Source organism: Rhipicephalus sanguineus, chromosome 8 (assembly GCF_013339695.2).
Source record: "Rhipicephalus sanguineus isolate Rsan-2018 chromosome 8, BIME_Rsan_1.4, whole genome shotgun sequence".
Taxonomy (NCBI): Eukaryota; Metazoa; Arthropoda; class Arachnida; order Ixodida; family Ixodidae; genus Rhipicephalus; species Rhipicephalus sanguineus.
In genome coordinates, this window is record NC_051183.1 from 76895646 (window position 1) to 76920429 (window position 24784).

Sequence of the window (24784 nt, forward strand, 5' to 3'; positions counted from 1 at the left end):
CTTTGTAGTGCATGCATATTGCAGAGGTGTTTTCACCTCCCACAGGTGGCAAATTGCTTCTTCACACACTTTTCGTTTCACTTCGGCTTATCATTCCTGCATTTCATTTAAGAAATGCACACAACTTCCCCCTACACTTTCCTTGGCCTCAATCTGTTAACGTCCTATCGTCATGGCTAACAAAACTGGGCTTCTTGGCTCAATCCAACTATGGGACACTACTTCGGGGCTATTTTACGCTTATGATCACCTGGGGTACTTTGTTACGTGCGTATGTACCGAAATCTAAGAATATATGCAAGCGTTTTTACGTTTTGACCCCACAAAAATGTGACCACTGTGGCTGAGTGCCGGAATGCCTGCCCTAGTGCTTAGCAGTTCAGCCTCATTGCCATTGGGCTACTGTACTCTGTAAATTTAGCTTCAAGAACTAGGGCATACTTCCAACTGTTTTTTTGTAACAGCGTCCACTGATAACATGCGTCAGACAAGCACGTGAGAACTATTAATTATATGTAGCGGCTACCTTGCACTGGTATGAGAACGCATCATCACACTATATATGCACTTACATAAACAAACAGCTGCACTACTTTGTGAGTAATTAATACATCAGGCAAAATGAAAACAGCGTCGTACAATGTCACCAGAATGCACTCAAGCTGGCAAAAGAGCACACAGTTTCAAAAGGCAACACTTATATTTTCTAAGTTAATATAAATACTGGGAAAAATTTACCACAGAATGTGTAGGTGGTGCCACCTGCTGGCAGCACAGTGAACTAAGAAGGTTTCGAAGCACCGTTTCGTAAAATGCAATGTGTCGCAACGTATTAATTGCCACAGCAATTCTGTGCAGCAAACTGTTCACTCAACCACCACTTTGAACACATACTGATGCAATGCACTTTATTACTTATGCCCATATCACTGTGCATATCCAGCATGTGTAAGAAATATAGCCTGTGGATATGACATGGTGTTGAAGGCTTCAGTTATTACTCTGCGGTACATTCAACAAATGGCACCACGACACATCTTGACTTGATAGCACTTTGTATACAGAACTTACAGTGGTCATTACAAGACTGATCACTGACCAACTATTAATAATGACCAAACAGGTTGACATAAATTAACAGATGCTCCATGGATATCATCAGTACTTTGAAACAACCTTAAAAAATTGAATTTTTTGCCTCGTCCTTTAACTAAAAAAAGTTATTCGATTTACATTTAATGTCAAGCACCAACTGGGACAGCTAAATTTCTAGCATATGTCACTCATAAAATTATGCCACAATCCCTTTTAATAGCCTGGCCCATTCCCTATAAGCATAAAAGGTATGCAAAGGATATTATGTTGACTTTAGTGCCCATAAATATTTGGGTGAAGGGTTTTGTAAATTCAGATAAGAGACATCAAAGGGCCATGTAGTAGTTTTATTAATTTCCAACTACACAGTTGCCCCATTTCTAGTCTGCTATAGTTTCTGGCTACATACACACTTTCATGTCACCATTTGAAACTTGTGGCCCCTGCCAGCATAACATGTTTGTATACTACAGACAACTATGATTTTGAAAGAAAGTACTGCGAAAGCATGGAGTCTCTGCATTTCAATGGGGCCAAGGCCTTTCAATATGCAAAACCAGGGCAACTGCTATGTTGCTCAGTGATTAGATTGTTAGTTCAATCGTTCGGCAGCATGACTGCCGACCTGTTGCACTTCTACTCCCAGCTCCAAGCAATACATCCGCGCAAGTCATAAGCCATGGCTGAGCCTGCAGTTTACATTAGCAAGCTTAAGCATGATGCAGTGTAGCCTAAGCAATGCCCCAGGAAGAGTTTGAGAATAATGAAGCTAACTTATCAATGCATTCAACACAAACACAATAGAAACATGTGAGAGCTGACATCTGTACCTTCGTGCCGAATGCATTGTTAAGCTTGTGGTGATGTTTCGAAATTCAGCATGGACTCTTACTAAATATCACAGCTATACATGATACACACATATGCACTTACATAGGAACGAGTGCACATGACACACAACATGTGAAGGACACAGACACATATACGCCTAAATTTGGTCACAGTTAAAACATCTTAAAGTAACACAGGAGCAACAAGAAACACTGTAGTGTAGGGCTCCCAACTACTTTAAACTTTGGCGGTTCTTTACTAAACCCTTAAAGATTGGTACATGAAGAGTAGTTTCCAGTCTTCGCTACAATTCTGCTGCTACAGCAAGAAATCGAACCCACAACCTCAATATGAACAGTGGAATGTCACTGTGACTGAGCGAACTTAGCGGTTACGCAATGAAATATCTCCGCATTGTGTTGTGCAGAGAATGCATGACTCGTCTGCTCGATATCACAGAATGATGGAACATGCCTTATGAAGTGTCACGAGTGCACACAGGGCAACATGCTGCACAGGATGTCAATTACCAAAAGAACACATACACAAAAAAGAAGCATAGACTTTAGCAAGTACTTTTACATTCAAGTCATCTGATGTGGCAAATTGTGGTACTGCAGTGGCATTTGTGGTACTGCAGTTTTTCAAAGAACAACTATGACAGGAGACAATAACAAAAACAGTGAGAGGCAGCGACATTTATGACATTGCAGTTTTTCAAAATGCAACAATAACAAGTGACAATGGCAAAAGACAGTGAGAGGCATAGCGACATTTATGACATTGCAGTGGTTTGAAGGACAACAAAGACAGGCTGCAATCACAATAGACATTGAAAGGTAGTGAGTGACTTTTATGACACTGCAGTTTCTTGGAGCACCGCCATGACAGGAGACAATGATGAAATAAGGCGAGAGGTATACTAGTAACATTTATGACATTGCAGTTTTTCGAAGCACAACTATGACAGACGGTGAGAGGTACACTGACATTTATGACATAGAAATGTTTCTAAACATGACCATAACAGGAGACAAAACACAATGACAGGCAGTGATCATTATGAGATGGCGACTTAATAGTGTCGGAATGCGAGCCAGTTGGTACAAATCAATAGGTAAAACAGTGAAAAAGAAAACAGCGCTAGTCCTGCATCTACTTGTCAGTGTTTTCTTTTGCGCTGTTTCACCTATGGATATTGTGTGGCATATATTTCAATCACAATCGTAATAGGAGACAATGACAAAAGACAACAAGAGGCAGTAACATTTACGACATTACAGTTTTCCGAAGAACTGTTACAGAGAACAAAGACAAGAGACAGTGAGAGGTACAGTGACATTTACGACAATGTAGTTTTTGAAAGCACCACTATGACAGAAGACAATGACAAAGACAGTGAGAGGTACAATGACATTTATGACATCGCAGTTGCTCGAGGCACAACTATGACAGGAGAAAATGACAAAGGCAGAAGGTACAGTGACATTTATGACATTGCAGTTGTTTGAGGCACAAATATGACAGAAGGCAATGATAGACAGTGAGAGGCACAATGACATTTATGACAATGCAGTTGTTTGAGGCACAAATATGACAGAAGGCAATGATAGACAGTGAGAGGTACAGTGACATTTATGAAATCGCAGTCGTTTGAGGCACAAATATGACAGGAGACAATGACAAAGACAGTGAGAGGTACAATGACATTTATGACATCGCAGTTGCTCAAGGCACAACTATGACAGGAGACAATGACAAAGGCAGAAGGTACAGTGACATTTATGACATTGCAGTTGTTTGAGGCACAAATATGACAGAAGGCAATGACAGACCGTGAGAGGTACAATGACATTTATGACATTGCAGTTGTTTGAGGCACAAATATGACAGAAGGCAATGATATACATTGAGAGTTATAGTGACATTTATGACATCGCAGTTGCTGAGGCACAACTATGACAGGAGACAATGACAAAGACATTGAGAGGTACAGTGACATTTATGAAATCGCAGTTGTTTGAGGCACAAATATGACAGGAGACAATGACAAAGACATTGAGAGGTACAATGACATTTATGACATTGCAGTTGATTGAGGCACAAATATGACAGGAGACAATGACAAAGACAGTTAGAGGTACAATGACATTTATGACATCGCAGTTGCTCAAGGCACAACTATGACAGGAGACAATGACAAAGGCAGTGAGAGGTACAGTGACATTTATGACATTGCGGTTATTTGAGGCACAAATATGACAGAAGGCAATGATAGACAGTGGGATTTATAGCGACATTTATGACATCACAGTTGCTGAGGCACAATTATGACAGGAGAGAATGACAAAGACATTGAGAGGTACAGTGACATGAAATCGCAGTTGTTTGAGGCACTAATATGACAGGAGACAATGACAAAGACAGTGAGAGGTACAATGACATTTAGGACATCGCAGTTGTTTGAGGCACTAATATGACTGGAGACAATGACAAAGACAGTAAGAGGTATGGCGACATTTATGACATCGCAGTTGCTTGAGGCACAACTATGACAGGAGACAATGACAAAGACAGTGAGAGGTACAGTGACATTTGTGACATTGCAGTTGTTTGAGGAACCACAAAGACAGCAAAAAATTACAAAAGTCCGTGAGAGGGAGTGACATTTATGACATCGCAGTTGTTTGAGGCACAACTATGACAGGAGACAATGACAAAGACAGTAAGAGGTGCAGTGACATTTATAACATTGCAGTCGTTCGAAGAACAACAAAGACAAGATACAATGACAATAGACAGTGAAAGTCAGTGACTTTCGTTGCATTGCAGTTTCTCGAAGCACAGCCATGACAGAAGGCAATGACAAAATACAGTAAGAGGTACAGTGACACTTATGACAAAGACAGTGAGAGGCACAGTGACATTTATGACATAGCAGTTTTTTGAAGCATAACTATGAAAGGAGACAAAATACAAAGAAAGGCAGTGACAATTAAGACATGGCAGTTCTTTGAATCACATTCATGACGAGACAATGGCAAAAGATAGCAAGAGGCCATAGCATTTATGACATTCCAGTTTTTTGAAGTGTGACAGGGAACAAAGACAAGAGAGTGAGAGGCAGTTACATTTTGCAACACTGAAGTTTTTCAAAGCCCTACTTTGCCCTAGACAGACTTCCTCTGTTAGCTCCTCTGCACTGAACCTGAGCAACAAGCCAGGATTAGGGCTTTCAGAATTATGGCCCCTTCAAAAATGGGCCCAATGCAGCAGCTTATACTGAGGATGACTGTATTAATTAGCTGAATTTGTTACTCTGCTGAAGCTCTGCATGAATGACCCTCTGTTTAAGCTCTCCTGCACTGAACCAGTGCAACAAGTCAGCAGTTTCAGAGGCCACAGAGGCAGGGGTATGTTAGCGCACCCCGCACATCTGCGTGATGAGAGTTTTAGTAAAGCGAGGAGAAAAATGACATATGCATGATCGTGCACCTTCTCGTTCATCATGGGGAGGAGTGAGGGGGTAGGGCGGCGAACCCCGGAACCGGAGCACGGAAGACAACTTGACTGGCGTGCCGATCTTCAATTCCTGGCTACCGGCCTCCCGCTTGATGGGGAGATAATCCTCAACCGATCGGCACAGCAGCTCTTCTGCAGCGGTGGAGGAGGCAGGTAAGCCACAAACTGCGGCGAATGCCGCGCTACACGACCCAAACTTGCCAATGTGCTCTGTTGCCAACTTGCCTCAGCATTGTTGAAAAAATAAAAGTCAGCCATCACACACACGCATGCAGTGGGAAGCAGGTATCTAAACCATTATAGTTTTGCATTACAGGCTATAAAGCCGGTTATAATGGATGTAGCAGTAAAGAGCTCTGTAATAATAAATAAACGAATACGTGCAGTCATAATAAAAAATTACAGATATAAAACGTCACAAGCACCTATTTTAACAACAGTGGTGCTTGTGCAAGAAAACGCTGCAAAGCCAAAACTGGATTTACACACATGGATAATGCTATAGTCGGGTGCAACTTAAAGGGACCCTGAAACGATTTTGACGATTTTATACAAACGCATTGAGCCGGTGCATTTGCAGACCAATTTAAGCTGCCCGAGTCAAATGTGTAATTTGTTACAAGACTTTAAACATGCAAATCGCTAGAGATCGCAGCCGCTCAGCCAAATGAGCTTTAAATTTCCCACTTCCATGCTACGTAGAAACGTTCTATTAGACCTAGAACCAGCGACCGATCTGACTGGATGTGTCCACTCTGCGTCACTGAACCTCCAGTGGACAGCAAGCATCGTCTGCCTGTGTTACAACATCCTCCGTGTTGACAGTAGCTGCGCGACAGTGTTTATCACGAGGTTTCTTTTCTTGGACGCCATAAATTACCCCAGCTGCGTTGCGAGCTGCAAATCTAGCAATTGGTGACTTGCAAAGCTGCAACATCGTGCAAGAAATGTGAGGCAACTGGCATGCGGAGTCGCTTCAGTTCATCAGTGCAGTGAGCGTCGGGTTCTCGCTATCCAGCCAATGCCAGGATCCACGCATCTGCAACTGTAACTTCACCCCTGAAGACACAACCAAACTGCCCACGTTTGCGCTCATCGGTGATTGTTCTCAAACGCTTTTTGTTTGTCCACATAGTTGGCATTTGCAGGATGTCGATGTACAGAAAAAATTACACCATTTCCCACTAAAGGGGACCACGAGGCGATGCGAAGCTGGAGCACTTGCACGATCGTGTTCCGTTGGCGTTCGTTGGGCATGCTACCCACCTCACGTCGTGGAACGCGAAAAGGAACGCTACGCGCGTCTTGTCTGCCCTTTAGCCTGGCCGTTAATTCTCACAGGGCAATTGGAGAACGCGGTCAACAGGCGTGCGAGAGGGGGGCAGCGTAGGAGAGGAGAGAGAGGGGGAGGGGACGCGCATGCGCTGGCGCTCATCGCGGCGTTGTGCAGGAGAGAATTTCGGCATGTCTAGCCCGCGTTTCAGAGGAAGAGTGGAAAGGGAGAGGGGAAAGGGGAAGTGGACAGGAGGAGTGGTGAAGGGGAGTGAAGAGGAGGTGTGTGGAGAGGGTATGCGCATGCGCAGTAAGGGTGGTCTGTCATGAGTAAAGGGGCACGGGGCGCGTGCCGGACAGCGCAAGGCGTCGATGGTGTGCGGGGAATGGAAAAGTACCCGATGGTGTGCACCCCCGCCACGTCGACGCAAGCCATTGGCCGGCGAAAGGCGCATGCCACGCGACCCGAACTGAGGTGCGAAACCCCAGAGGAACAAGCAGGCATTGTTCGGTGGAGTCGTCGAGGAGCAAGGTGGTGCAGGCCAGCGTCGCGTCCGCGACGGGAACGCAGGGCTGAGTTCTGGAGGCAGCGTTGTGCATGCCCCGGGAGGGTGGCCGTCGACCTCGGGGTCTACCGAGCGAGGCGTCCCGGGCTTGCGGCAGCCTCATCACGCAGTTCTCGTGGTACCTGCGGCACTACCAGAGCTTGGCAAGACGACGGCGACCCACCGACAATCACCGGGTAGCCACGTCGACAGTTGGATCCCGTGGCACTGAGGAGAGGCCGACAGTTAGGCCTAGCTGGGAGGGACCGGTGTTCTCAACGGAGAACGAGGCGTCGGCAACGAAGATGATCAGCGAGGCGTCTGATCACCGACGACGGCCCTGAGACGTCGGCAGGAGCTGCGACGACGGGACAGCGCGTCTACTTTGGAACTGGATCAAGTCAGCGGACTCCACGAACGGAGTAAGAACGTTCCATTAGTAGCGCGACTGACTGAGAGGCCATAGTGGCCAGACGCCAGACTCTCGAGTAGAAGGAGCTAGACATAGCTCGAATGTTTGTAAGGTTAGTGAGTGCGCGTTAACTCTGCATTTTTGCACTTGTTACTTTTTATTGTAAATTTTGAGTGCATGCGTGTGTTTATTTTGGTTTGCCGTGGTGTGCGATAAAGTTCTGTTTGCAGTGCCACCACGGTGTCTCCTGACTCTCTTCTTTCTCCCAACTCCATTCCGACATTGCAAGCGCTCCCGAGATACGTGACATGGTCACGGTGCACACCACCACCACCACCACCACCACCACCGGTTTGAACTCTGCTATAAGATGCTTCGCATCTAAAATAAAATGGGAATGGCTGGTAGTGTTGCGGCACCTGCCAGAGCAATCTCAACCACTCTATGATGCCCATCGTCTCCGTCAAGCGCGCTGCCGTCGCCAGACACGGCTGCGTGTTGGTGCGTCAAAGAGGCAAGGCAGTGTTGAGAAGAATGGTCACATATAATTGCTCGTAGCTGCCTTGATACAAGGAGTGTCGCTTAATTTATGGTGTGAATGATTTGATCATGCTGTAGCCCAAACGCTGACAAAATTTCAAAAACAATTTCAGGGTCCCTTTAAGAAGTCCGGAGAGGCCCTGCTCAGATGCCTGAAGCACAATAGCCGACTAAATAAGTAGTCTCGCTCATGAGCTCGGCAATGTTCTTCAAAGGCGGGCTCACCGGCCATCTGGCTCATGAAGTCAATCCGGAGTGTGCGCCTATTACTATTAGTGCAAGTTTGTGTGTACTATACACCTTTGAGGAGTAAATGCTGCTGATTTCTAAGGTCGGGACTAACTATAACATAATTTTGACAATCTAGGCTTCCTTAACTCTGTGATGTGTTTTTGATTCACTGGTCTTTGAAGCTGTAGTTATGGATAGTTTAGCGGAACATATACTGTTAAAGTAACTACATAGTCATTCAGTTTTACCTCGGGTACCATTTCACAAATTTCTTTTGTATAAAAGTACATCTCATGGCCAGAAATAAAAGAAGACAAGTTACCGTATTTACTCGAATCTAACGCGCACCTTTTTTCCGGAAAAACGAGTCCAAAAATCGCATGCGCGTTAGAATCGAGTACCGAAAAAAAAAAGAAACTCGGTTATCGTATTGCCATCGACATTTCAAAATGGCCGCCTCCTACGATTTCTGCCATTTTTTCAGTTCGTACGTGTGCTGAGGAGATTGTCATCCCGTTCTGCGTTCGCATCGACGGCATGGAAGTGCCGACTCCAAATACTCGACGAGTGTACCACGATGCCGCATTTAAAAGAATAGTTATTACATGTGCAGAGAGACGGACGGAAATCGGGCCGCATCGCGGTCGTTCGGATATAGTTCGGAGTTCCCGAAACGTGCGTGCGAGACTGGCGCAAACAGAAGCAGATTTTTTACAGCAAAGCTTCACGAAAAGGTTTCAGTGGACTAAAGCAGGGCCGGTTTCCCGAAATCGAAGAACGTTGACAGCGATAAGGAGTTGTCCGACAGCGACGAGGACTGATCCATTACGCGACTCGTATCGCCGCCGTAGTGGTGACAGTTTTAGCGGCAAGGCCCGCTTTTTGACTTTGTGTTTTACTTTTTTGAAACTTTAGTTCTTTAAAACCCAAATGCTTGTTCTTCTGAATGTGCGAAGTTTGACTCCTACGGACTTTTTTTGTTCTTTTCTCACTAAAAATGGGTGCGCGTTACAATCGATGTATTACTTTTTTTTTTTTTTCGGTCGCGGAAAACGGGTGCGCGTTACAATCGAGGGCGCGGTAGAATCGAGTAAATACTATGTGTTTTAAATAACAGGACTGTCATGCTAAGAAGAGTACAGCTTACTGAATTATTATATTTTTACAGCAAAGCAAACTAGGCTATTCGTAACTCCACAACCAATTACGTAATAAATAGTAAACTGTCATCATCATTAGCAGCCTTTACTTTCACGCACACCTGTACGGTATGCAGGCGTGCTGGGACCACCTGTATACAAACCAGCGCAACATTAAACTCTTTTAAAGACACCACTCTGCTGGGTAAAGTAAACGGCAAAAACTGTACTGCAAAATCCCAAGCAAGGGCCCCTCACAGCGAATCGAAAGTGCTGGCAAAGTGGAGCGGTGGGGGAGGGGGGGTGCTTTGCCAAAACGGCACCAAAATTCAAGATGGTGGTCGCAGAGCTTTCCCGACAGAAAAAAAAACTGAGTGCATGTGGACTTCCTCAACAGTCTTCTCGCTCTCGTTCCTAGCATGGCGCATTACAACGACAACTCGCAAACGCAAGAAATGCAATGAAAACACCGTCAGACCATGGGAGGCATTACTGAATGGAACCACCTTCGATGATGAGCCAACGCAACAGCTGTGAGCGAAAAACAGATCTCAGAGGCCTTGCTTTTGCTCTCTACATCATCATAGGTACCATCTTGGAATACAGATCTCGAAAGCCATTCTTTGGGCCTTGGAACCATGAAAGTTGTCATGGGTGTCTTGCGATCAGTTGGGAATACGATCATTATGCAGGAGGAAAAAATAAAGTTTTGATGACAAATTAGTGTGGAAATTTGAAATTAGCAGTGAAATTGGAGGGGGCACTTGCTCGGCATTTTACAGTATGTATTCAACACAAGAACAGTCTTGCCAAGGCAAAGTGATGGAAACAACACCACGTCATCGGCCTTACCTTTGTCGCTAGGCGCAGGGGCCTGTGTCAGGCTCTGCACGGCCGACACCCCACCCGCTGGTGGGAAGGCGCGGTTGAAGGACGCGAAGAAGCGGCGCAGGAGCACCGACAGGTGCCGCCTGGACATCTGGAAGCCGATGCGCAGGCCGACGAGGTATAGAGTGTCGGCTATCTTGCGCGTCAGGACCTGGCGGCTGACGACGCCTCGTGGGAAGCAGTGCTGGAGCGACGAGGCCAGTTGCACCAGCGGGTACAGGATGTTCTTCAGCACCACTTCCTGAAACGGTGCACAAGCCACAAAAAAAATACGAGCACTCACAGAAAACTGAAAAAAATAAAAGAAACGCAGTTACGCCGCAATGGCGAAGCAATGATAGCAACAAATTGGAACGTCATACGAAGTAAGGCTAGCAGCTAACTCCTTTGGATCCGATCTCGTGTAACTCTACAAAACACCCGTTTAAGCAAATACGGTCACTCCAGGAAGCAAAACGGTTTTTTTGCTGGCTGTCGTCTCGACAATAAGTTGTGAGAGCACAGCACATATACGAGCCGTCTACTAATGTTTGTCGAGAACAAAGTTGTTACCAATAACCAACAAAACTAGCGCTTGTGCCGACTCTTGCAACCTTTTGATCAAAGTTCACAGTTGCTGCTCGAGCAACACAGCCGGCCCCCCCCTAACCCCCCACCACCACCAGCGCTTCTTCATGCTCCTCACATGCGCCTTCCATGTGATTCCATGTGACAAAGATGGCTGTCTCGTTTCATCTCTGCTCCAGCCGCACTCATCCCCAGCGCTGACGCGCTTTTACTATACTCCGTTTCATACATCAGGTGCAACGCTGTGGAAGATATGCAAGAAGTTCGGCCAGCAAAACGTGTAAATCCGCGTGTCGTTTGCTTGGCCTCCGCGATTAGTTCCTGCTGTGCGCTGCCAGTACTAATCGCGGAGGCCACGATACAAAAAAAGAAAGAGACGCTAAGCGATCCAGAACAAACTATCGACAGCACTGTAAATAACGGAGTATGTTTACTTCTTGGGCACAAATCACCTTTTTTATACAGCCTAAGGAGGGGAAAAATATAACAATACGGGTGGTAAATTCATTGAACTGTTTCTTCGCGCGAACGCATCTACTGCAAGAAGTCTCGCTAGCTTCCATGGCGTTGCACCTGATGTATGAAACGGAGTATAGTGCAAAGAACATACGAATTAACGGGTGTTTACTGTAATGCCTCCATTCCATCTCTCTCTTCGCCCCTTTATCCCTCCTGCCAGTGCAGGGTAGCAAACGGACATGAGTGTTGTTAACCTCTCTTCTCTTTGTTTCTCTCCCTCTTTTCTTTCAAGCAGAATTACCAGTGAGATCACGCTTGCTTCAAATGGGAAAAGCTAAAAGTTAATGAAGCACAGTGAGAACAATACGTTAATTGCTGCTCTTGACATTTTCTGATTTTTGCACAGCACTGCTTGTGGGCGTATGCTTCCGACAAAAAGAGCCAGAACTCAACTGACTGCACGCAACTTGCACAGAAAACAAACAGAACAATTAAGAAACATACACAAATAAACAATGAGACAAATAAGCAATGAGAAACACTAAGAATCGAAATGTCTAGAGTAGTCATGATCACGCCTGCAAAAAACTTCACAGCTCTGACAATAGTGTTAAGTGGAAATTCTGCAAATGCAAACAAAGGCATAGGGATAAAAAAAAAAAAAGGTTGCAAGAAGACAGTGTTTAGAGGTTTCTTGCACTTTTAGCATCTCCACTTAAGTGCTGCCATATAGACTACTTGTGGGGAATAGTAATGGAAGAACATTAAGCAGAACACTCCATGCATGTAATTACTGGAGAGTACCATATCTTGAAGGCACTGAGATCGGGCTAGTTGGTACTGATCCATAGTTTCTGTAAGCGCGAAGGGCATGTAACACAATCGAAGGACGTTAAAGCCGCCCATTAAAACCTTAGTTGAAAGTAGCGCTTGTCCTGTGTCCTTCGATTGTGTTACGTGCTTTTCGCGCTTACAGAAACTATGTACCATATCTAGTCACACCAATCTAGAATCGCCAAAGTCATGCAGACTATGATCTATGCCATAGCTGTGCTTAGAATAACAGAGAGCTGAGCTAGTTGGTAAGTATTCATTCTAAAAAGACAGGGCGTGCAAACAAGGACACAAGAAAGAAGTCAGGACACCACAAACACCGACTAACAACTGAAGAGACGCACAACGGCTGAAAAGAAAGAAGGCACAAAACTTATCTGCGCATGCCCATGCAACAGGCGAACCTATCAATCCGGCACGCGTTACGGTCTACGTTGACAGTTATGCCTTAACAGTTATCTTCAACGTAGACCGTAACGCGTGCCGGATTGATAGGTTCGCCTGTTGCATGGGCATGCGCAGATAAGTTTTGTGCCTTCTTTCTTTTCAGCCGTTGTGCGTCTCTTCAGTTGTTAGTCGGCGTTTGTGGTGTCCTGACTTCTTTCTTGTGTCCTTGTTTGCACGCCCTGTCTTTTTAGAATGAATAGCTGTGCTGATGTCACACTTGCAGATGATCAAAATGAAAGCATGATCATTAGTTAGCTCTGAACTATCACATTTTAATCTGTGCATACTATACAGGGGTCTTTTAGGAATAGAAATAGGTGGAATTAGCTTGCCTCGTCTTTAAACTAAAACGCTTCTCATCGACTGCTTGAACAAATAGGGCATGTTCCATGACAGCTCTTCAGCCACTGCACCCGAGCATGTGGAAGATCCAATAACTTACCTGAAGTTGACTCATGAGTGTCGTGTCGGACAGGAATGGGAGAACGTGCTTGACCATCGTGACGGCTCCGATGAGACCGGCTTCAAGATTATCGGTCAGGTGTCTCTTGCACATGCACAACTGACACAAGAGCAGACAGAGAGAAGACACACAGCTCTAGCAAGCCCACAGGAATTGGCGGCAGAAATGCCACTCTAAAAATGCAGAGTGCGTGCTCTGCTTTACACTATTGTCTGTTGGTTTCATTGGGTGGTGCCCTGCAAAAGAAAGGAGCCCTCGATCAATCCCACCCTCTTCTCTTCATTCAAAGCGAGGGTTTCATTCCAGCAGACTTGATGCCCTAGGTAGTGCGCGAGGGTTTATTGGTTAGCTGCCAGCTCGTAATGAGATCACATGCCACGTGACGCCAACTGGCAACAAAAGTGTTCCACACCCGCCGTCACGGCTGCAAGCGACGCTGGCTAACACTTTCAGGATTACACAAAAACACAAATACCCAATAAAGTGGATGGGAAAGCGACCACCACTGTAGCTCAATCGGTAGAGCATTGGACGTGTTATCCGAAGGTTGTAGGTTCGATCACTACCTTAGGCAAGACTTTAATTCCTTTCCACTTATGTGATAATTAGTATACAGTCGAATCCCGCTATAACGAATACCGCTACAACGAAATTTCCGCCACAACGAATAGTTTTCGATTCCCCGTCAGCCGCCCATAGAAAACAATGCGAAAAATGTCTCGTCACAACGAATACTTTTTCTGGGTATTTCTGCTTGAACGAAGTTTTCGCAAGTGCCACCACATAAGGAAAAGGAGCTTGCCTAGGATTGCCGCGAAATTCCGCTAGAAATTCGACCATTTCTCGTTGCCAGAGCCGCGCGGCCGCATCGCAAGACCCGTGTCTTCATCGGAGACATGCTTTCTGCCACCTCACGCACATCCCGGTAAATTTTTCGCCATTGAGATGCTCGGCGACAGATCGTCCATCCGCCATGATGCTGCCGGCGGATTTGATGCGCGTGCGGGCCGCGGAAGAATCGTGAACTCCCGCCATTGTTTTGACGTAGCACTAAAAACAAAACTACTGCTCGTCGTCACAAACCCAGGATCGTGAATGACATCCATGGCGTTTTGAAGGCACACGTGCCGCCAGCGCGCACCTAGTCCAAGCGTAACTGCATTCTGCCGCAACCGCTGTGAATACAAATGCGACCACGGGCGACCACGAAAGTACGCGCGCATCCATCGAACGTACGCGCACCGACTCAATGCAATGCTGCGGCCAAAACCACGGTAGACGCGATCAGAGATAGCAACGACGCAGCTCTGAAGGCACACGCACGGCCAGCGCGCACAGATTGAAAACGGAACTACCGTCGCTACCGTTTGCCGGAAGCGCTGCGCAGAAAACGGCGGCAGAGAACGCCGTCGCTATCGTCGCGATTATCGATAGCAAATATGCTGAAGTACGCAGCTAACACACCGGAAGAAAGATTAAAGGCAACAAAGTCGTAAAACGACACGAAGCGTTTCGACTTTCCTTTCTCTCGCTTATGACTGTGGTTGTGCGGAGCTTCGGCACTTCATTTTCACTTAGCCTCTACCGAACTTTGGCACGCTCCTTCGCGGCGCTACGCGCTCGGCACGCTTCGAGGGTAGCCTGCATATAGTATTTGCTCGTGTATAACCCACGTGTATAACTCGCCTATTGACGCAAAGCCGCCTTCATTGCGTTGCCGTGAAGCCAACTTGCGCAACGAAATTCGCGTATAACCCGCACCCCGAGTTTAGCGGTAAATTTTCTGTATATTTTGTGCGTGTTATACGCGAGAAAATACGTTCACACGGTGTGCGGCCAAGTGCGTCCGAGTTAGCGACAGTTAAATGCAAAGGACAATGCATGCGCTTGCTGGGACCAAAGGACGAGTCATGATCATCAGATATTCCTAACTTTTGTGGTATGTAGATGAAATTTCGCTGCAACGAAATTCCGCGACAACGAACTTTTTCGCGCGTCCCGTCAATTTCGTTGTAGCGGGATTTGACTGTACTACAGTTAAAACATACACAAATGAATTCCCCTATCCCTCCTTAGCTTCACTGTCTGTTGGTTTCATTAGATTGTGTCAAACCAAAGAAACAAGCCCGTGGTCAATCACCCCTATCAACCATATAGGGTTTGAGATAGGTGTGAGATACAACATGTGAAGTATAAATAGATACACCCTACTGGGACCTACATTACACCATTTAAGGTTGTGATGCAGGTGTATATATGCGAAGTGTAAATTGATACACCCCACCAGAATCTACATTACACTATTTAGAGTGTCATCCATGCAAATCGGTTCTTTGGAAGCTCGCAACATAGATGACAAATCATGAAAGCAAGAAATTATCACTTGACTAACGATGCAACTTGAGGCGCATTCTGAAAACGGCAGCCGATGGCTTACAAAACCTTACCAAAAGAGATGCTGTAGATAACACCATATAAGGTGTAACATAGGTGTATAACCTTAAAAGTGCAACTGAAAAGATACGCCCTATTAAAAACTACGTTACGCCATTTAGAGTGTCATTCAACAATAAATCAAGAGAGGAAAAACTTATCATTCAGAAACTTCAGTCGATGTCACAAACGATACAGATTCAGCTGCATGCTGAGAATATCCAAGCTGGTTTTGTTTTCGTAGAGTCATAAACTTTGCTATGTTTGTCCTTTAAACGTTGCTTTTGCATTAACTTTTAAATATTTGTAACAGAGGTGATGCCCAAAGGCAGCAGCAGGTGGCTTACAAGACCCAGCCAAAAGAGAGGAGTGTATATGGGAGTGCAATCATCTTCCTAGATTACTATGATGGTGGCGTGGTACCCACAGGCAATTCTATTATATCCAGCTCACCTTACCTTACTCACCATATAGTCAGATACGTTAGAAATCCGCAGCATTTTCACCTCAAAGTTGAATGCACATAAGCGCGCGAGGGGGAGGCAGGAAGTTAGGTGGGCGGATGAGATTAAGAAGTTTGCGGCAATAACGTGGCCGCAGCAAGCACAGGACCGGGTTGATTGGCGAAACATGGCAGAGGCCTTTGCCCTGCAGTGGGCGCAGGCAGGCTGATGACGATGATGATGAAGCCTGTACCAATGAATATGCACTCCAGACTGACGTCATGAGCCAGTTGGCTGGTGACCCCACCTTTAGAGAACGTTGCCGGATGCATGAGCGGGACCTTTCTGGACTTTCTGGAAGTTGTACACTCAAACCTCTGGTGCTTTGCTGGTGTTTTGGTATTGTTAAGCGCATGGCCCCCCCAGAAAAAACAACAAAGCATTCCTGGCCGAAGCAGCCAAAACTACGTTGAGAGCAGCCCGACAACAGAGTGAGAGGGGTGACGAACAATGGTCCTCGCCGGGTGCCAGTCGGGGTATTGTGCGCACCCCGCAAATCTTCTCTGACGTCGACAATACTCGCTTTACGTGGAACGTCACATGAGGCCTCGGTCTACATCATACCAGTGGCGATGTCGCGAGGTGCTGCCAACTCACATGAGCACTCACGCTTACTTTAAAACCATGTGAAATATCTTAAAGGCACCGTCTGGCACTAATAATCGGTCAGAAGTGCCCACATATACAGGACAATCAAACAACACAGACATCTCGAGGTTTCTATTGTGGTGTCAAGGGGGGTCTTTAAAGGGACACTAAAGAGAAACAATGAATTGGTTTAGATTGATAAAGTGTGCTCGGAGAACTCTTGTGTAGTTTATTTCACCACCATAGGTTTATTATTAGAGGAGAAAACCAAGTTCAAAGTTTCATTTTTAAATTTCGCGCCGAACTTTGTAATTCATGACGTCAAAGATTTCAAAGAGCATTTAACGTATTTTGGCGCCACTGGCTCGACGAAATTTCCACAAACTCGTTAAGTCTTTGGCCCCCTCAGAGGACAATGTACTTCGATTTAACCGATTAGAAACTGCGTAGGCCCAAGCAGGCGCCGTCAGAAATACGTGACGTCACGGCAAATGGTGCGGGAATTCCAAGGTGGCGTCGCCACCTATATTTTCTTTTTGCGCGTTTTCTCGCTTATTAAGCGTCTTCTCGCAGAAAGCGTGGTGTTTTTGGTATCGTGGAAGACTACTTTACTAATGCGAGCAAAATAGTTTTGCTCTTTAGTGTCCCTTTAAGTCCAAAATGGGAGCAGTTTTGCATCCCTGAAGCCTTAGCAACGATGAACATGTACCCAGACCAGATGAAAAAGCATAGCAGTCAATCAGCAAAATGGTCATACTCGTAAATTTGTGAGAAGGTACACATACCAGCTCAACAGCGTGAGGTAGGTACTGGCGTGTGATGAAGCTCTCCCCGTAAAGCATCGCCAAGTTGGACAGTGTCTCAAGAACCTTTGCGGCAGTCTGGTCCCCAACCACACCTTGTTCGAAAAGGCTCACATCTAGAAGTAGAAATAAAGAATAAAAAGGAATCACATGAAAAACAAAAAAATGAGATGCTGAAGAGGCCACTAAAGCAGAACGGCAGAGACACCGCTAACTAGAATTCTTAAACGATACAAATTAAAAAAAAAAATACACTGCCCAAGCATTCCATACAGGTGGTTAGCCAGCGAAGCTCAAACGTGTGGCCCCGTTGTTTATCGCTGGCTTGATCCCGATGGCTCATTAAATTCTTTCTCAATTATTGGTCATGTCTGTCCAGAAATCTTAATTGGTGTTTGCTGCTTGCGTGCTCCCTTGTATCATTTTTCAGTGGCGAGTGGTGGGATTTGAACAATTTCTGGCAACATACGCACCACGAGTTCTCGTGCACACATAAAGAATTCATCATGATTTACTTTTTAATGCACAATTTGGAATGTGCTGTCTCGTGTTACACTTGCCGAGTACTTCACATTCTTGCTACTTATAACAGAAACCTTTAGTAATGAATGAGCAAGAATTTTGTTCCACTGTAACTAATATTGACTTGGACACTGTTCTTCTGGCATTGTTACAGTGGTACAATATTTTCTGAAATATAGTGGAAACAACGAAGCCGCATCCAACATTTCATTATGTCCATATTTGTTACATCCTTGTGTGCACGCCTATGGCTGTCACGACCGGTCACGGTCACTGCTCGCCCGACTTACCACCCTCGAGCAGTGGTCCCTTGGCCGGGCTCAGCTGCTGGGGTCCCATGTAGCACAGTGTCAGCATCCGCAGCAGGTTCCGGCTGAGGTGCTTGGCTGTCAGGACGGGGCCCAGCCGATGCGCGAGCCACACGACGCTCTCAGAGGCTATGTCGCTCAGGCTGCAGCCACCGCTGTCGGTCGCTTCCGGGGGAGTCACCTCATACGTCTCCTGTTGGTGCGAGTTAAATTTTCATGTTTTTTTTGCCATTTCTGGCTAGACGATTCCTGTGCAGATAGATGATTAAAGACTACAGAGTATGTACACTTATTATCTTTATGATGAATGCCTCTGCAACTGATGGCTTGCAAAATAGTTACTGCGCATGTGCGAGAAAGTTTGTTTTCCACACAGATAGTCTTGACCACAGACTACCAGGCAAACAATTTTTTACCATTCACCACTAATCCCCGTGGTTCTTTCGTTTCCACCTTTCTCTCTGTGCAAGAGGGAACCTACAATGAGGCGTGACATTCCTGCAGTGTGTTTTGAAAAGCCTTTACGGTGTTTCCGCACCTTTGCTGGAAAAGCAGTCTGGGAGCGAGAGGTTCTGTGTGGAAAACGTGCTTGGGGGAAAGCCAACTTACAGGTTATTTCAAAGTGTACGCTGGGGGGCGCTCACTATTTTGCAAAGTGTCAATTAAATGACCTCTTTACTAAAGGTTTAGTAGGTCCCAACAGAGCTCTTTTCGTGGCTTCCAAACGACTCCCCAGCAAACAGTGTTGCAAATTAATTATTAGCCCATACAACATAGAAATTTAGATGCCCGCGATGGCAGATTCTTGCCACAGGGTGAATGCCCATGCAGCCGCCTGCAACCCCTGCCTTAGGCCATACGCCACACTACCAAGCCACATCGGACTACTAACGCAATGTCTAACTGGGCCCCTTAACGTATAGTAAATGAACACACCAACCAGCAAACAAAGCAAATTTTTTTTAGCTAATGCATTACGAAAATTGTAGGTGTCTATATATAAATAACATGACGAGGTGCTCACAGTAACTGGTATAACAGGAATCGATGACATCTGTGGTGATGGGTCAGGCCCTTCGGATTCCAGCCTGTCGGGACGGTTCGCATTGGGCTGCTCTTCCTTATCAGCCGAAGGTGGCCAGGTTCTAATTTCCGGAAACGTTGCAACGTCCTTCAACCCAGAAATGAAGACAGTTGACATTATTTTTTTAATTTATTTACACAACAATGCAGTCTTCCATTCGATGGCCAAGCAGGTGGGAAAGTATTACGAATGCAGATAACGATACAAAAAGTTATAAAAAATGAGAAAAAAAAGGAGACAACAAGCAAAACCATTCTCCCCTTTCTAGCTGCAGAAAAAGCAGAGACCGAGCGATGACTACTAAATGTTTACGACAACATCTAGGAGGAAATCTGCTAAAGCAAGGTGCTGCATGAAAATAATTACACAAGTGTTGCATCCACAAAGGGCCAATGCAGCTGTACAACAACTGCATTGACCCACACTTTAGGCTTGGCGACTTAAGGTGGGGTGAGACGTTGAATGCGAGTTTCAAAATTTGGCTGTACAGCAGTGGTAATAAAAGCTATGGCGATAAAATTTGCAAGGTATCTTAAAGGTAGACGCAGGTTGGACTGGAGCTCAAAATTAGCTTTAAACTGTGTTTACTGTTTTTTTTATTTTTGTTTTTAGTTTTTCCACATATGTACTTTTTTTGTTAAAATCTGCTATCTGCAGAGCATTGCAATTTTGCACAAAGGTAGCTACTAACGCTTTACAGAAGTGGAACCAAAGTTGTGAGCGTACAACAAAAACTACATTTGTTATGTTTTTTACGTTTGTCAACGATTGAAAATTACCACTTATGAATGTTTCTTTTATACTAAAAAAATAAAATACTGCTAGGCTACTGATTCTAGTTCCAGTTAGGTAAATGCCACTAATGAACACATGTGGAAATTTTTGTTTGCTTACGTCCGATAGTTCCTGAGAAAAAAGTAGGCAAACTTCAAAAATGTTGTGTTGATAAAAACGCAGAAATTACGTAGGTGTACACGCGCATTTCCTATCATCGTGCCAAAGAAAAAGGACCAAAAATTATTTTGCCCAAATGTGATATATTGCCCAAATGAGTGCCCAAATGTGATATATTGCCATGTGACGCTTGCAGTAGGTCACTGCAGATGCGCTCTCTTTATCATTTGTTGCATCCGTTCTTTTCGTTGTGCGTGTAGAACTACGCACCCAGTACGTCGAAGTTTAACGATGCTACTGCTTTATCTTTGTGTACCACTTCACTTGACATACTGGTAAGAAACGTCACACATGTTTCACGCCTTGTTTAAAAGAGCGTGCAGCACCAGGCTTCAGTATTCTTCACATTCATGGATTGACGCGAGCACATGGAGACAAATAAGAGATACACAAAGATGAGCGCAATGTTTACGCGCTCGTCTTTGTGTTTCTCTTCTTTGTCTACGTGCGCTCGCGCGAATCCACGAATATGAATAGGTTCTAACTAGGCCGACTTGCAGTATTGCTTCAATGTATTCTTCATGCCTACCAACAGCCGCGCCTGTCGACGTTACCGCCGAGGAATTCGGGCGCATGTTCAACCAATAATGTGTAGGCTTGCGCGAATATTCGAGCACTTCAAATATTCGAACGAATAACACAGTATTCGAATTCGCTTCGATTCGAATTTAAATTATTGAAAATTTCGAAGTATTCGAAATGAACGAATAGGTGTGTATTAGTCCGCTTGTAACCCCCCTGTAAAGGTGGTTTCACTGCAGTGGAGGGGTGCTATACCGTGAATATACACCTTTACAGAGAAAATATGCACTGTCCGGTTGTAACCACTTGTAAAAGTGGTTTCACTGCAGTGAAGAGGTGCTATACGATGAACACACCTTTCCAGGAAAAATCCGCACTGCTGCGAAGCTCCACATCAAGGTTAAATGAGCATATTACCCTCACATCGATTCATCATTTTTTAAGTTTAAACACTTGTTATACTGGCTTATATGCTCCAAGTATAGTAAATTTTAAAACATAACATATTTTACAGGTTATCACTTGCATTCTACCGAAAGACAAATCCTGCTACTATTCAAAGTTGCTTACACTTCCTTTGAACCAAAAAGAATGACATTTGCACATGCCTTGTTACAATTAAAAAAAAAACGTTCAGGTTGGTTGGGTCATGACAAATATGCTCATTTTTCTTTATAATATGTGATATATACTATTCGAATTCGATTCGAAATTATTCGACCAAAATCACTATTCGCTTCGAATTCGCTTCGAACCTAAAATTTACTATTCGCACAAGCCTAATAATGTGGTTGCCTCCAAGACTGTCTTCGGGTTCCTGCCGCACTAGTCGCTAGACTACGTGACAATATAGTTTTTTGAAAGATAAAGAAATTCTCTATCAGGTGACTGCAAAATCCCAAAATCGAATTATTTGACTAAAGAAAGTCTCACCCCACCTTATGGGCACAGGGTAGGCCCTATACCCATTCTCTATGAAACTACTACACGTAAAGCGTTCGGGTTTGTTTCGGTTTATTCGTCGGCATCTCTTCTTGCAATGGAACTAGAACTACAATTGTATTTCAAGTGTTGACATTTTTGCAATTTTTTTAACAAGGCAAGTAATTTTTTGGTTTGCGACTGGGCTAATTAGTGATCTTGCATGTTGAGTGGTTGCAGCGAGAAATTAGATGCACAGACGAAGGAAAGCAGCAGTGTCGTCGTGTTTCTTTCCTTTGTCGGTGCGTCTAATTTCTCGCTGCAGCCACTCAACAAGTCGTTTTTGTCATTATTTTTTAGAAAAAAACAGCCCCCCAAAAAAAACGAAAACTATTTCACATACGTACACCATTCTAGGTCAGTAGCTTCGTATTGATGTTTGGTTTATTCTGGTAGAAAATCAGCCTTCTGTTTTTTCACGTTGTTTCGATAATGGGGCAAATGTAGCAAAAAAATTTATTCCGAGATATATTGAGTTCAAGTGGGAAAACAAGTTTATTTTATATTTTGTTCAAAAAGATGTGCTGAATAATTTCATTAATAGCAACGTGCCATACAGTCATCACACGAATCAGATTTCTGCTCCTTTCCTTGTTTCCTTGGTTTTCTGGCTTGTTTTGTCATATCTTCTGTGTCTCTGTTGGCCAAATACTGTCGACAACGGTCAATCTCACCCAACCATACAACACTGGCACATTGCTGATATACCAAACGGCCTTGAGAATGTTTACTCGGGCCATGCAGGCTTTTTTGAAAGTTAGAACAGCTTCAAAGATGGCAGTTTAGAGGGTTTCCATTCCAAAGAACACGATCCCTTGTGTTCCCTACGAGTGCCACGGTTCCTCCGCATTCTGTGCAGACACGTTACTCGTAATCACCATTTGTAGAAGCTCCACATAAATCAAAGCGTAGCGATCGTCATTACAGGTAATAATGTTCCTTTGCGGCGACGTGTAATGAGGAGCTTACTGGCTGAAGTGCTTGCACGAGTGCTCCCGATGTCGTTTCTGTCAGTAGCTGAAGCATGTCGATTTCAATTTATACGGCGCTTTCTAAACAGTTTCTTTGATTCGTCAACGCGAGAATATCTTTTGCCATCGCAATGAAATCAACAAAGGCTCAACTAAACTGAAAATAAATGCACAGAACTGAGTCTCCATGCCCGTCTCACACACACAAGGCAAGTGGACTCTGTAAATGCCACGCGTGTTCAAAAAAACCTGCGCCATGTGCTTTTAAGTAGCTAGTATGCTTTTAGATGCGAAGCAGCTTTTGCGCTGGGCTTTGTCCGTAGTTCCATTGGCGACCGTCCGCTTTCTAAAACCTAACATAGCCATCTGTAACATATTGAGCACGCGCTCGCGCCAAGGAGAAGACTTCTTAGTAGGGGTGGGCGAATATTCGAAATTTCGAATATTTTTCGAATAGTGCTTGCTATTCGATTCGATTCGCACTGAAATTTTACTATTCGAACTATTCGAACTTCCCAAAGACAAATGCAGCCAACGTCCGGTTGAAAGTGACCCCTTCAGATTTTTAATATGCTTCACCTCAATACACCCTCGTATTGCGGCAAAGCTGCCTTTCAAGCTCCGTTACGGTCGAACTTAGCCAAGAGACAAGGTCCGGTTGGAAGTGGTCCCTAGATTTTCAAAATGCTTGACCTCATCACACCCCCGTATTGCGGCAAAGCTGCCTTTCAAGCTCCGTTACGGTCGAACTTAGGCAAGAGACAGTCAACGTCCGTTTGGAAGTGGTCCCTAGATTTTTCAATAAGCTTCACCTCATCACACCCCCGTATTGCGGCAAAGCTGCCTTTCAAGCTCCGCTACGGTCGCAAATGTATTAACTCAAGAAAACGCTGGTTCCAATATGGAGATGAAAGATGTGGCAGAGTTGGGGGCTCAATTAATACTGTTTTGGACCTGAAATTTGGGCAGGAAGTCCGAAAAATCGGACGCCGAAGCTTTTTAGCATTCAAAATTTCAGATGTTCTTATATATCGACGTCTACGAGGCAGATTTGGAACTCCGGACTTGAAGGGAGCACACCCTTGTCCGCCACATCAGTTGGCCTTCCACAGCAGTTGAAAGAGGAGGAGAGGCTGAGGAAATGGCATCTTTGCCTATCACGTGTAAAGTGTTGTCGGCAACACCTTTGTTGCACTACATCATGTACATAAATACAATTCGGCCTCTACATTGCCTCACTCTTGATAAGAAAGACAACTATGAAATATGACCCCACCAGCGCTTCATCAACCTAGTGAAAAGAAACACTTTCATGTTGCGATCTCACAAGATCATACTTAGGGATTCTCTGCAACTTTTTCTGTAAGTTCACTTCGAATTATTCGAAAAATGTTTGAGAAATATTCGAAAATTATTCGAAATTATTCGATTCGATTCGCACTCAATCTTTATTATTCGAATTCGCTTCGCACCCAAAATTTTGCTATTCGCACAGCTCTACTTCTTAGTCTTGTTCTTCGACCGCCTTGATGATGATACGTGCAGAGCACTTTAGGGGCCCGGGCTGCCGTATGCTGTCCTAGCTTGGCGTAACGCAGAGAAAACCACGTGTGCTGGCACGCGCTAGCGCGTTCAAGCCTGTGTAAAGGGCTGGGTAAAACGCTGCGGCCTCTCCCCCTTACACTCTCTCAGCAATCACGTGATGGCGTCGGGGAACGAGATTCTGCAGATGCGCAATGAACCCGTGTGGCGTGCTCCAACAAGAGTTCGGGACGAGTAACAGCAACAGTAACTACAGTGAATTCATGGTGTGTGCTCCACATGCAAGGACGCATTAACATCCGGCAAGGTGCCCGTGATGAACGGAACT

The 24784-nt window shown here is 44.9% G+C and overlaps 1 protein-coding gene across 1 annotated transcript in view; it reads right to left on the reverse strand.

Moving 5' to 3' along the window:
- The window catches only part of LOC119402120 (WD repeat-containing protein 81), a 96668-nt gene that overhangs the window by 21231 nt on the left and 50653 nt on the right, over window positions 1-24784 (reverse strand). The window contains exons 20-25 of the mRNA XM_037669236.2: window positions 19427-19573; window positions 18385-18595; window positions 17555-17688; window positions 13225-13344; window positions 10440-10716; window positions 5422-5580 (exon numbers count right to left, since the gene is read on the reverse strand). Coding sequence (XP_037525164.1) covers window positions 5422-5580; window positions 10440-10716; window positions 13225-13344; window positions 17555-17688; window positions 18385-18595; window positions 19427-19573 — 1048 coding nt within the window. The remainder of the gene's footprint in view (window positions 1-5421; window positions 5581-10439; window positions 10717-13224; window positions 13345-17554; window positions 17689-18384; window positions 18596-19426; window positions 19574-24784) is intronic.